We start from the raw sequence: 14774 nt of genomic DNA on the forward strand, positions 1-14774 counted from the left end.
ATGTGAATATTTTGGTAAGTAGGGTCAGGGTCAGCCATGTGTAGTAAACAGTAGGATACTCAATAAGTGCGGCACGTAGGCGCAGCGGTAGAGTTGCTACCTTACAGCACCAGAGACCCGGGTTCGATCCTGACTATGGGTGCTGACTGTATGGAGTTTGTTCGTTCTCCACGTGACCTGCATGGGTTTTCCCTGGGAGCTCCGGTTTCTTTCCACACTCCACAATGCTATAAGAAGGAGAGCATGAAGCGATGATTCACCAGGATGTTGCCTAAATTGGAGGATTTTAGTTCCAGGGAGAGATCGGATAATCACAATGATTTTGACTATCTACCCTTCTGTCTCTGTCTTAATCTTATGTATGTACATCTTTCCTCCATGGAAGGGTGATCTGATAGACATACTTAAGATTCTGAGAGGCATGGATAGGTAGATAAGTTCATAAGTTCTAGGGGAAGAATTAGGCCATTCGGCCCATCAAGTCTACTCCGCCATTCAATCATGGCTGATCTACCTTTCCCCCTCAGCCCCATTCTCCTGCCTTTGCCCCATAATCCCTGACACCTTTGTTAATCAAGAATCTGTCAATCTCCACCATAAAAATATCCATTGACTTGACCTCCACAGCCGTCTGTGGCAATGAATTCAACTCGATTCAAATGAATTTGATTATCCAATCATAGAAACATAGAAATTAGGTGCAGGAGTAGGCCATTTGGCCCTTCGAGCCTGCACCGCCATTCGATATGATCATGGCTGATCATCCAACTCAGTATCCCGTACCTGCCTTCTCTCCATACCCTCTGATCCCCTTAGCCACAAGGGCCACATCTAACTCCCTCTTAAATATAGCCAATGAACTGGCCTCGACTACCCTCTGTGGCAGAGAGTTCCAGAGATTCACCACTCTCTGTGTGAAAAAAGTTCTTCTCATCTCAGTTTTAAAGGATTTCCCACTTATCCTTAAGCTGTGACCCCTTGTCCTGGACTTCCCCAACATCGGGAGCAATCTTCCTGCATCTAGCCTGTCCAACCCCTTAAGAATTTTGTAAGTTTCTATAAGATCCCCTCTCAATCTCCTAAATTCTAGAGAGCATAAACCAAGTCTATCCAGTCTTTCTTCATAAGACAGTCCTGACATCCCAGGAATCAGTCTGGTGAACCTTCTCTGCACTCCCTCTATGGCAATAATGTCCTTCCTCAGATTTGGAGACCAAAACTGTACGCAATACTCCAGGTGTGGTCTCACCAAGACCCTGTACAACTGCAGTAGAACGTCCCTGCTCCTATACTCAAATCCTTTTGCTATGTGAAAGCTAACATACCATTCGCTTTCTTCACTGCCTGCTGCACCTGCATGCCTACTTTCAATGACTGGTGTACCATGATACCCAGGTCTCGCTGCATCTCCCCTTTTCCTAGTCGGCCACCATTTAGATAATAGTCTGCTTTCCTGTTTTTGCCACCAAAATGGATAACCTCACATTTATCCACATTATACTGTATCTGCCAAACATTTGCCCACTCACCCAGCCTATCCAAGTCACCTTGCAGTCTCCTAGCATCCTCCTCACAGCTAACACTGCCCCCCAGCTTAGTGTCATCCGCAAACTTGGAGATATTGCCTTCAATTCCCTCATCCAGATCATTAATATATATTGTAAATAGCTGGGGTCCCTGAGCCTTGCGGTACCCCACTAGTCACTGCCTGCCATTGCGAAAAGGACCCGTTTACTCCTACTCTTTGCTTCCTGTTTGCCAGCCAGTTCTCTATCCACATCAATACTGAACCCCCAATGCCGTGTGCTTTAAGTTTGTATACTAATCTCTTATGTGGGACCTTGTCGAAAGCCTTCTGGAAGTCCAGATACACCACATCCACTGGTTCTCCCCTATCCACGCTACTAGTTACATCCTCGAAAAATTCTATAAGATTCGTCAGACATGATTTACCTTTTGTAAATCCATGCTGACTTTGTCCAATGATTTCACCACTTTCCAAATGTGCTGCTATCCCATCTTTAATAACTGACTCTAGCAGTTTCCCCACTACCGATGTTAGACTGACTGGTCTGTAATTCCCCGTTTTCTCTCTCCCTCCCTTCTTAAAAAGTGGGGTTACGTTTGCTACCCGCCAATCCTCAGGAACTACTCCAGAATCTAAAGAGTTTTAAAAGATTATTACTAATGCATCCACTATTTCTGGAGCTACTTCCTTAAGTACTCTGGGATGCAGCCTATCTGGCCCTGGGGATTTATCGGCCTTTAATCCATTCAATTTACCCAACACCACTTCCCGGCTAACCTGAATTTCACTCAATTCCTCCAACTCCTTTGACCCGCGGTCCCCTGCTATTTCCGGCAGATTATTTATGTCTTCCTTAGTGAAGACGGAACCAAAGTAGTTATTCAATTGGTCCGCCATATCCTTGTTCCCCATGATCAACTCACCTGTTTCTGACTGCAAGGGACCTACATTTGTTTTAACTAATCTCTTTCTTTTCACATATCTATAAAAACTTTTGCAGTCAGATCTCCTCACCCTCTGACTAAAGAAATTCCAGAAGAGGTGGAATCTGATAAAATCACTGCTGTTAAGAGGCATTTAAACATATACTTTAATATGCAAGGTATAACAAAATATAGTCCTAATGCAGGCATATAGGATTAGTGTAGGTGGGGAAAATGGTTGGCATGGATGTGGTGAGATGAAGGGCCTGTTTCCCTGCTGTACACAATTCCAAAAGGATAGATTATAAATAATTTTGACTATCTTCCCTTCTGTGCATCTCACTACAAATGGATAGATTATAAAACAAAATCAAAATGTGGTCTTCAAAATATTTGACTTGGGGATGTAGAGCAAGTTATCCTTGGATGTACTTTTTATACAGGCACAAGGTAAATTACTCCTATTATGCCTACCTTTGCATATACAAATAATCAAACTGACAATAGCTATTGAGAATGTAAGCAGAGGCCTAATCTGACAAGCACTATTATCACAGGTAGACAAAAATGCTGGAGAAACTCAGCGGATGAGGCAGCATCTATGGAGCGAAGGAAATAGGGACGTTTCGGGTCGAGACCCTTCTTCAGACTGATGTGAGGGTGGGGGGGGGGGGGGGGGGGGCGGGAAGAACTATTATCACAATCTCTAGTTGGTTTAGGTCAGTTTTATTCCCCTGTCTCACTTAGGAAACCTGAACAGAAACCTCTGGAGGCGTTGCGCCCCACCAAAGTTTCCGTGCGGTTCCCGGAGGTTTTTGTCAGTCTCCCTACCTGCTTCCACTACCTGCAACCTCCGGCAACCACCTGCAACCTCCGGGAACCGCACGGAAACCTTGGGTGGGGCGCAAAGTCTCCAGAGGTTTCCGTTCAGGTTCAGATATCAACCGCCAGATAACATCCCATCCCTGAAATCCCCTTCAAAACTACTTCAGGTTTCCTAAGTGGGACAGGGGCATTTAGCTCCTATCTTTTTTGAATGAAATCATGCTTTATTTTCAGAATAATGGTTACCAGAAACAGCAATGAACAATGCTAGAAGTTAATTCTCCATATTGGCAATAGAGAATTTGAGAAATATATCATTTTAATTAACTGTGTATAAACTTTTTTATTCGGCAGTTTTTAAACAATGTATTTTTCTATCATTTTGTGGAAGAAATTATCCAATTTAAAAAAATATATTTTATATTTTCTTCAGAAAAGTTTTGTTATTTGAGTTACTTAACATCTAAATGTGTTAAGGTAAACAGTTTTACGGGTTTGGAAAGTGATGGCAAAACAACAAGTACAAACATGGGGCTTAATGACTCGTATTCCTCGGTTTCCTTTGCTTATTTGCATAGCAGCCATAATTTACTGATGATGCACAATATATAAATAAAGCTTTGTACTGACCCTCGTGTCAAAATTGTGATGCGACTCAAATAATAAGAAATTTGAGAGACAAAGGGTCAGATTTGCTTCAACAATGTCGAAGCCCAGTTCAGGACTGCAGTAACACAGCATGTCTTTGAGGCATGAATCATAGACACAGACGCAATGTCTTGACCAGACAGTGAAGCATCAAGCACAACAAGTATAAAGTAATGGCAATTTATAGCTGTTATGAAAACGGCTCCATTTATGTTTGACTTGCCAATTTATGAGCCTCCATTTCCTAGGTTGACTTTACACTATCTTTATGAAAAGTGCCTTTTAATAGCAGCATATGGAAATAGTTTCCGTAATTAAGCAAATTATTAATGAAACATACAAAATAGTCTTTGTAATAGTCTTTTTAAAAACTGATAAAATGTTAATGTACAATTGATTTCAAATGCAGATTTTGAAAAATAAGCATTTCTGTGCTTAGTTTGCCTGTGTTGTTTTGTGATTATAAGTGGATTGAATCTTGAATGGTGCCCTGAAATGGTGGGACTATGTATAAACCCTGCTGTCATTTCTACAAGGTGAAACCAAAATGTCTAAAAATGGCCTCTATTAAAACTGACAATGTGCACTTTAATCACATGTGATTTTTTCTATTACAAATCTCAAATTGTGGAGTACAGAGGCAAATAAATAAATGATGGATCTTTGTCCCAAACATTATGGAGGGCACTGTATTTTGTGTCATTTTGTAAAACATTGTTTTCCCTCAGTGGTTGCTAATCACTTACTGCAGTAAAACATCATCTTCTTGATAACTATTTGCATCCATATCTCTCCTGAACTCTCTGCCCAATTGCTTCGTGATAAATTAAGAACTTGTCATTCTTGTTGACAAAAGAAAACAGTAATATCAAAGCCTTCTATGAGGGCGGCAATGAGTGGCGCAATGGTAGAGTTGCTGCCTTACAGCGCCAGAGACCCGAGTTTGATCCTGATTATGGCGGCTGTCTGTATGGAGTTTGTATGTTTGTGGGTTTCCTCCCACACTCCAAAGGTCTGTAGGTTAAATGGCTACAGTAAATTGTAAATTGTCCCTGGTGTGTAAGGTAGTGATTTCTGTTCGGAACGGCCTCGGTGGGCCAAAGGGCCTGTTTCTGCTTTGTATCTGTCAAGTTAAAAGCATCTCGTGAATATGAATTTATCATAATCTGCTCCAGTGAAATCATTCTAGAAACATATATATAGTGTGTTAAAAACTCTCTGATAGCCTAACGTCTTATTTCCCCCATTTTGGTATTACTTTTGCTTTTATTGCATTCTCTTTCCTTAATGCCTTGTCACCATTGTTAGAATTGTTAGTTTAATTTCATTTCTGCCTACATCCAGAATATATTTAATCCTACCTCTGCTATCTCCTATATTTGCTATCTCTTTTTTCTAAAGGTGTGGTATAATAATATTCTTCCCATATCATCGCAAAGATAGATGTAGATGAAACAAAAATGTATTGTTTAACGTACAATCAAATCTCCAATCAAGGATTTAAATAGAACAAAAGACAAAGCAAAATGATTATTTTAAAAGATAAAACTTATGTGGTACTGACCATAGCTTTTGTAAAGGTCTTTGTTATATTTTGTACACTTTTTGTTACCAATATGGTGCAGAACATTCTGACTTAACGGGAGATCTTGTGAACATCAAAACAGGATCTTAATTGGGATTTAGATTAACCATGTGAATGATTCAATTATTCACGTGTTTCATCTGATGAGTAGAGGCTCTGTATTAGTGATAATTGTTGTACAAGTCATTCAATAATCACTTGCTCCCTTTCTTTCTCATGCTGCGTGCAAGTCCAAACAGCCCATGTTAGGTTTGCATTTAGCCAACTTTGCCAACATATTTCTCTTGAAAACGACATTATTTCCAAGTAGAAAAATGCCCATTTTAATCTCACAACATATTCCTTTTAATGCTTTTTTTCTAGTAACCTTTTCTTCTAGTATCTTGTCCAACTTGGTGGATTTACTCCGGGCACTCCAGTTTCCTCTCACATCCCAAGGACGGTGGATTTGTAGGTTAATTGGTCTCGGTAAATTGCCCCCAAGTGTGTAGGGAATAAATGCGAAAGTGGGATAACATAGAACTAGGACTATAACTATAACATAGAACTAGCACAAACAGGTCGGAGTGGACTCGGTGGATGTTTCCATGCTGCATCTCTAAACTAAACTAAAAATGAATGAAACTGTGGATGATGTTTTACAAAAAAACACAGAAATTGCTGGAGGAACTCAGTGGGTCAGGTAGCATCTCTGGAGAACATGGATAGCTGACATTTCAAGAGGGGACTCTTCTTCTGAATTTTATATGTTACTTCAGCACTTTGTGTTTTGTTCAGGATTCCAGCGACTGCAGTTCCGTGTGTCTCTAACAGATTGTAATCATTGCCGTCACCACAATTCAAAACGCCACTATTTTGTTCTCCCTCGCAGACACAAGTGGAATTTCAACTAGTCTAATACACCTATGCGACCACAAGGAATCATAGATGCGGGTTTACTAAAAAAAAAACAGAAAGTGTGGGAGTAACTCAGCGGGTCAGGCAGAATCTCTGGAGAACATGGATAGGTGAACTTTTGGGAGGGGTTGAATTTTATATATTGGTGTATATATCTACTGCAATAATTAGTTGTAAAAAACATTGAACTGAAGCTATATTTTATGTTATACTTGCAGGTATAATTTGTTTACCAGTTGACCCTCGCTAATGGATGATTCTTTGAATTCTTGTAGGGATCTATGTAAAACATTAACCAAAATCCATTAATTAATTGCAGATCATATGGTACATGGTCTGCAAGACAATCAAACTCGATGAGCTGCATTGCTGCTGCTTTTCCTATATCTTGTCTTCCTTTTGCTCCCATACCTTCAGAGGGAGGTTACTGGACCCCCAACACACACCAAACAAGTTGTCCATCCTACTCACGGGCATTTTCCATATAAGGTGTAGCTATCAAAATGGCTTGAATACAAGAGACAGCAGAGGCTAAAATCTGGAATAAAAGAAACACTGGAAAGAGTCAGCAAGTCAAGTAGCATCTGTGCTGGTGATAGGTGCATGTCTCCTCAGATGCTGCTCAAAATGGTTTGCCGAGGATACCAGTGCAATAGCCATGTCTCCCCAGAATCAAACGGCTTCCTGGTCATGAGGAAATGGATGAACATTTGTGAGGCATGGAACCTGCTTTTTTTCCATGTAAAGATCAGGGATATAACTTCAAGAGTCAAGTCTCATTGTCAACAATCTATGACAATGGGAGTGTTACTGAATACTATATTAAGTTGTGCTTCTTGTGCACAGTACATCCAATGCTATAGTTTCCTTCAGGCTAAAAGGCTTAATTGCTTCCTTTGACTGCAGGAAAATTTCCTGTTATCAATTAAAATTCTAGCCAGAGTATATTCAAACTAATAACGAGGGATTTCCATTGCAAAGTTGTTCCTAGCAGTTGTACATCCCTTAACCCAGTTTACAGGGATTATCGTTCAAAGAACTCGGTGGGAATTGGAACAAGTTGACCCAATGCCAGCCGCAGCCTTGTCATTCTTTGCAACCTCTATGTGCTATGTATTGAAGGTAACATTACTCAGTCAACTTGATTTTCTGTTTTTATAGTAAAATCCATGTTAAAGTTTCCCTTGCAACCCAACATATGTAACTGTATTCTTACTGCTCTATCAATTTGTTTTTTGTTGAAAATTAAATATCAGCCACATTCTATTGGCATGGCACTTCTATTTGAAAAAAAATGTTGTCCTCCTACCTGTGGGTTCTGCCCCCCCCCCCCCCCCCCCCTCCCCCCAAACCATCCAGCTTTATCTCCTCACATCTTCATGACCTGGGCATCATTGACAATACAGTAATTATTATTCATGCCTAAAGGTCTTTAGCTAGTGGTAGAGACTCACATTTTTGAGCAGCTGTTGTCTTTCTGTTGAAGGTACTACCACTGTGCCGTTGACCTGAAGTGACACAGCACAGCAATGGGGCATTCTGCCCACTCTATTAGGCACCTTTTATTCCCATATTTCCATCGAATCCCCTAGATCCTGCCTCACGTAAAGGAAATTTCCATCATCTAAATCTGTGCAGTCAACGAGAGAACGCATAAACTCCACCCAGACAGCGGCAAGGATCAGGATTGAACATGGGTCATGGAAGTTGCGAGTTTCTGCCCCATCTGAAATGTCCTCCAGAGATGCTGCATTACTCACTGAGTTACTCTAGACATTTTGTGTTTTTTATTGATAAACCATCATCTGCAGTTCCATGTGTCTCCTAATAACTGCACCGTTGTGCTGCACTTGGTCCGGGGAGTTCTAGAATTTAGACCCAGCACCAATGAAGGACTAGTGGTCCATTTCCAAGTCAAGATGATGCATGACTTTTTCAAACACAGGGTGGTGAGTTTTCATACAGAGGGTGGTGGGTTTATGGAACGAGCTGCCAAAGGAGGTAGTTGAGGCAGGTAGGATAACAACATTTAATAGCCATTTGGACAAGTGCACGGATAGGAAAGGTTTCGAGGGATATGGGCCAATCGGTGGTAGGTGAGACCAGTGTAGATGGGGCATCTTGATCAGCATGACTCTCTGACCCTGCTGATGGCAGCGCATCCATGCATCTGCTGTCATTGCCCTTCTCAGTGGAAGAAGTCACAGGTTTGGGAGGTTCTGTTGGAGTAGCCTGGGCTAGTGACTGCAGTGCATGTTGTAGATGGTACACCCTGCGGCATTGTGTGGATGGTGAAAACTATGGTTGATAGTGTGCCAAGCAAGCACAGTACTTTGTCTGGGATGGTCTCAAGGTTCTTGTGATTAGCTGGCACTGCATTCATCCAGGTAAGGGGGGAATGTTCCAACTACTGCCTTGTGCTGGAAGTAGATGATGAAAAGGCTTTGGAGAGGGGTGAAGGATGGAGGCATGTGGAGTGAATTTGGGCATGGTGGGAGTTATGAAGTAAGTCGCTCATCCAGCTTCTTGTCCATTCTTGCAGCCACAAAAATGTTACTGGTGATACCCAGGATGTTGTCTTCTTCTTCTTCTTGCGTATGGCGTGCACAGCCTAAAGTTGTAGGACAACTTGTTCTATTTGATCTTATTTGATTGTGCACACTAATAGGTTGATTGCATTCGTCGAAACAGGGCAGACCACGTGAAGGTTGCAATCTCCCACCCCACCCAGGATGTTGATGGTGAGGGAGCAGGCAATGGCAATGTGATTCAATGCCACTGGTGGGTGACTGGAATCTGTTGTGGAAGACAGCCATTGCTTGATGGTTTATATTGACAAATGTTACTTGACACATGTCAACTCCTGCCTGAATGGCATCTAGGGCTTCTTGCTTGCGGGAATGGGCAGTTTCTTGTACTGTGAAGTTGAAGATTGGATTGAACAATTTGTAACCGTCTATGAATATCGCCAGTCCTGACTAAAGCTGGAAGGAAGGCCATTGATGAAGCAGCTGAAGACGGCGTGGCCAAATAAATAATCCTGAAGGACTCCAGCTATATTGTCCTGGGGCTAGGAGTTGACAGTGAAAGATTTGTTTGAAAGTGGGATGTATCGAAAGTTAGAGAAACATTGGAAGGTGAATGGTGGTGGCTGGGTGAAAGGTGAGGATAAGGGAGATTTCCATGACAATAAATGGTGTAGAAGCAATGGTCTGATAAATGAGTTCTGAGTGTGATCTTTTGTCTGATGTACATGTGTAAATAAGTCACAACTACTATAATTCTATTCAATCCATGCAATATGGTTTATTTTAAAATTAGTAAACTACAATTGTCTGCCAAGGCAAATATCTAAGATGACCTGAGCCTGAAGGTTTTCAAACTCCTTCCTAGAAACACAATCTTGTCTCACCCTCCACCGTAGCTCTGTGAAGTATCATGTTTGTCTCAACTATGATCCATTCTACTCTCTATCACATACTGTTTCAAAGTTACATGTATGTGCAAAACCAATTTTGGTAGGGCTAATAAAAATAATAAAAAATACGCTAGACGCAGGAAATCTAGAAAACAGAAAGGTTTGGAACAATAAAGCAAGTCAGGCAGCATCCTTGGAGAGAGGAACAGTCAATATTTGGTATTTGTGATTATGAACTCTCCCATTCACCCCTCTTCGTCTGGTTTCAACTAACCACCCCCTCCCCTCAGTCCTGATGACTCAACCCCAAATGACCTGTTGCTTCCACAAACACTGCATGACCTGCTGAGTTCTTTCAATGATCTGCTATTTTATAATGGCTACCAAACATCCAGAATGTTCGTCCCCTTCCACTTATTTCCCTTTCTAGCTTTACATTTTACTCCTCTTCTCTCCGTCTGACACACCTTTATCTCCTTTTTATCTCTAGCTTTAGCCAAGTCTCTGCTAATCACCCAACCCCCCCCCCCCCCCCCATCACCTGTATCCACCTATCACTTGGCCAGGCTTTGTCCTGCCCCTACCCCTCTTCCAGCTCTCTCTCACCCCTACCAGAATCAGTCTGAGGAAGGGTCCTGATCCAAAATATTGCTTATCCATGTCCTCCAAAGATGATGCCTGACCTTCTGAGTTAGTCCTGCACTTTGTTTTTCTTGTAAACCCACACCTGCAGTTCCTTGTGTCTTCCTGAATGTTGTTAGTTGTGCCCATCTATTGAAAATATTGATTGAGATGTTTTAGGGAGTCGTGAGGTGTGCAATATCTCTTTTGCATGTTTAGTTTATTATTGGCACATGCAGAGGTAAAGTGAAAATTACCATTCACCATAAAAGATGTATCATTCCACTTGCCTTCAATATTAGCATGATATTTTTTGTTTCATACAGGTCACAAAATAGGTTTGAGTGTTTTTACAGTTTCCGCCCTCTTACTGCAGTGGGAGTGCCTCAAAGTGTAGCTTTTGAACATCAACCCCAATGCACCCCTCAGTGTTGCTGGACTTTGGAATGTGCCAGACCACAGCATTCATGGAAGACCCTTAAATAGCAGGCAGAGAAAATTGTCTTTTACCAAGTTGATGACCTAACAGGAGTCAACATTTGAATGTGTCTGTATTGCTGGGAGTAGCCTGTAAAACAACGGACTCTTGTGTTCTGCTATGTATGGGATGACAAAGATCGCTGGATCCTTTTACAACTTCTTTAGAAATGCAGATTCAAGAAGGAGGCGATCGACTGTCTCATATCCACCACAGCCGCCTTGAGGGCACTGCTTACACATTGGCACGGCGATTCTGGCTGTTGTGTAGGTCTCACTACTTTGTTCGAAACCTCCATTAATGAAACCTTCTGTTAATTGATGTTGACATTCTGCTCTTTGAACCATCCAAAATAATCCACCATTAACTATTTCCCCCAGGGCAGATCGCTGCATTTTGATTTGCGGTCATATAGGTGTTCTTATGCAAACGTGTTTCTATGAGGGACAACTGAATTTCCCCAGCAATGTGGCCAGACCCATCCTTAGCAAAATCAGGATCAGCATGGAGTGACATTTAGTGGGATTTGATGTTCATGCACCTACAATCAACACACATCCATACATTACCATATTGGGTATAATTGCCCTCCTCCAACACCTTTGCCACATCACAATGCTTCAATCTCCAGCTGAAATGAAAGATGACTTGGGTGATTCCTGCAGCAATATTGTGGGGTGCAGGTCACACCTTCACCTCTCGGTGGAATTTGTGTGTTTGACTTGCACCCTGAATCTGGCTTTCATGTGGGGCCTGGGTGCCCGCTTAATTACAGCCCAGATTGGGACAGCGCAGAGAAAATCTCATTCAGCAGGTGGCAAGTCTTGAACCTGTCCTTGAACAGTATATGCTGGGGTGCACTTTGAATGAGGGCTCAAAGGTACTCCACTGACTCAAAAACACTTTCAGCAATTTATAGCATTTGAGTTACAATGGTTACATGCGGATTTTACATTTTTTCACAGTAACACTTTTCTTGGTTGTCTTTGATCCATGTTTTATCTCTGCAAAAATTGCCTTTATCTGCCAGTTATTTTTCCCATATTATGGCCAAATCTGTCATGACTCTTTTTATAATCTATTCTTTTCTCAGCTTAGTTTACAAACACCCTATTTTTATATTTGCTCAGGCCAGCTATGCCTTGCAATCTAAACAATTTCCTTAACTAATTGCTGTCTCTCCTATTGTGACTTTTAAGCCATCTTTATTAGGTAGCTCTCATTTTGCATAATTCCTGTTCGGTTAGCAAAGAACTTCAGTTGACCATATTGCAAACTTTCCCAATTTTATAAGTTTCCAGAGAATCATTCATCAATCTCGTACAGTGAGACCATCTGATGACCAAGTTCTTTTGCGTTGCTTCCATCCCAATTTCTTATTTACTCTAGCCTTATGTTTTTACACTGTAACATTCTGTCAACCAATCTGCATCTTCAGAATTAGCTTCATAACTTTTCACTGTACCTTGGTACATGTGACAATAATAAACCTAAAACTGCAGTTAGTTGGAACCATTCAGTTGAAATGTATAAAATCGAACTGTAGAAATAAATGTATGGTGAGAACTGTACACAGTATAGTGAATTTAAGAATCAAGCTTGGACAAAAGGTAGAATGGTAGAAACTAGGAACTGCAGATGCTGGTTGACAAAAAAGGACAAAGTGCTGGAGTAACAGTGATCAGAGAGCATCCTTGGAGAACATGGGTAGGTGATGTTTCTGGTCAGGACCCTTCTTCAAACCCTTGGACAAAAGTTGATAGGAAGTGAAAGACACATCTTCACCCCATAAAATGCAGCGATTCAAAAAGGAGGCTCCCCATTACAATCTCGAGAGCTATTAGGGTTGTACAAAATATATTTGCCTAGCCAATATTAGCTTGATGAGGAAAACATTGAGAAGTGTGTACTGGATCTACACTCGGTAAGCTAAAAATCTGTGTTACCAGTAAAAGCAGTATGCAACAGGAAAATAATATACAATCCCATGACCAGTGGACCAGATAAAAGGTTTGTGTAGTCATGTCATAATCATGTATGGTGGCCAATTAAATGGCTAATAGGAGAGTGTGCCAAAAACATTTCCGCATTGATCAACATCAGAGTCTAGTTTCTGAATGGGCCATCTTTGTACAAATGAAGAAACTTTAAAGCAGGGCTAACAAGGATCGGGTAGATGCAGTTTTTTACCCAGAGTAGGGGAATTGAGGACCAGAGGACATAGGTTCAAGGTAAGGGGGAAAAGATTTAATGGGAATCCGAAGGGTGGTGGGTGTATGGAACAAGCTGCCAGAGGTGGTAGTTGAGGCTGAGACTATCCCATTGTTTAAGAAACAGTTGGACAGGTACATGGATAGGACAGTTTGGAGGGTTATGGACCAAGCGCAAGCAAGTTGGACTAGGGTAGATGGACATTGTTCGTCCGTGTGGGCGAGTTGAGCCAAAGGGCCCGTTTCCACACTGCATTACTCTATGACTAGATCTATATCTGACCTCTGACCTAATCCACTTTTAATTTTGTAGGAAATAGCTCGTCACCTTCGACCTCATAGTTTACGTGCCCTCTATGGAAAATCTAAAGTTCAGAATGCCGTACATTGTACAGACCTTCCAGAAGACGGTGGTTTGGAGGTAAGGAATACCTAATGTACAAGTGAAGTTTTTGAATAAGTAAAACGGCAAGTTTTTAATCAATTTTTAATTACAATTTAATCTTGGTCAGATTTCTGGTTTCAGTCCCAATCAGTGTGTATGTACTGAAATATTTTGTTTAAAATCTAAAACGGCAGATTACTTACTGCAGGTAGATCTGTAGGGATATGCCTTTGTTTACATATCATAAATGATACAAATCTATTGAATAGAGTTGCTATGTGAAATGATTAATACCCATGACATGGGAATCCTAAAAATGGCAGAAACAAAATTGAAAGGTTTATATTCAAGAGTCTCACGACTAAAATTATAGTTTAAAAATAATGCAAACTAGCTGCAAGGATATAAGTCTTCCAATTATGCTTTACTGAAGTTTTCCGTTGTTCCTCGGTGTTACTAATATGCAAAGGCTGTGGAATAGGATATACTTGTTTGGAAAAGAATGGGAAGGCTGTCTTGTTAATTTGATTTTTTTATTGTGGAATTGTTGGAGGTGATCAATGAGAGGGCAGTGGGCATTGTCTACATGTATTTTAGGAAGGCATTTGATAAAGACCCGCTTAGTTGGCTGATCCAGAAGGTTAAGATGCACAGGCTTAACAGTGACCTGGTCAAATGGATTCAAAGACCTGGAACATGGGAATGGGAAGGATAATTAAAGTGTCCAGCAAACAGGAGTATTAGAGGGCCTTAGCTACAGGGAGAGGTTGGACAGATTGGTTGTTTTCTCAGGGATGGAGGTTGCAGGATGACTTGATAATAATAAAAGTATAAAATTATGAAGCGCATAGATAAGGTAGACAGTCAGAACTAACCTTCCAGAATGAATATATTAAATTACTAGCAGGCATAGCTTTAAGGCAAGAGGGGCAAAGTTTAAAGTGCAGGGTTTTCCCCCTGCCCCAACACTTCCACAACCAAGCATGGGTAGATTTTAAGTGTCCCCAAAATTGCTGCCTCAATCATCCACCCCAGTGTACCATTAAAGGGCTTCCTTAGCATTGATATTCCTTAGCTATTTCCTATAGCTAGGGAGGTGGTGAATTTGTGCACTTCATTACCACACAAGGATGTAGAGGCCAAGACATTGGATATTTTTAAAGTGGAAATGTTTAAGTTCTTGATTAGTATGGGCGTCAAAGGTTACAGGGAGAAGGCAGGAGAATGGGGGAAATAGATCAGCCATGATCAAATGG

The 14774-nt window shown here is 41.2% G+C and overlaps 1 protein-coding gene across 3 annotated transcripts in view; it reads left to right on the forward strand.

The window, feature by feature from the left end:
- nme7 (NME/NM23 family member 7) overlaps positions 1-14774 on the forward strand; it is a 125009-nt gene that overhangs the window by 109734 nt on the left and 501 nt on the right. For all 3 annotated transcript variants that reach the window (XM_033033020.1, XM_033033017.1, XM_033033019.1), the window contains one exon: positions 13447-13554. In XM_033033020.1, the coding sequence (XP_032888911.1) occupies positions 13447-13554 (108 nt within the window). The remainder of the gene's footprint in view (positions 1-13446; positions 13555-14774) is intronic.

This window comes from Amblyraja radiata, chromosome 14 (assembly GCF_010909765.2).
Source record: "Amblyraja radiata isolate CabotCenter1 chromosome 14, sAmbRad1.1.pri, whole genome shotgun sequence".
Lineage (NCBI taxonomy): Eukaryota > Metazoa > Chordata > Chondrichthyes > Rajiformes > Rajidae > Amblyraja > Amblyraja radiata.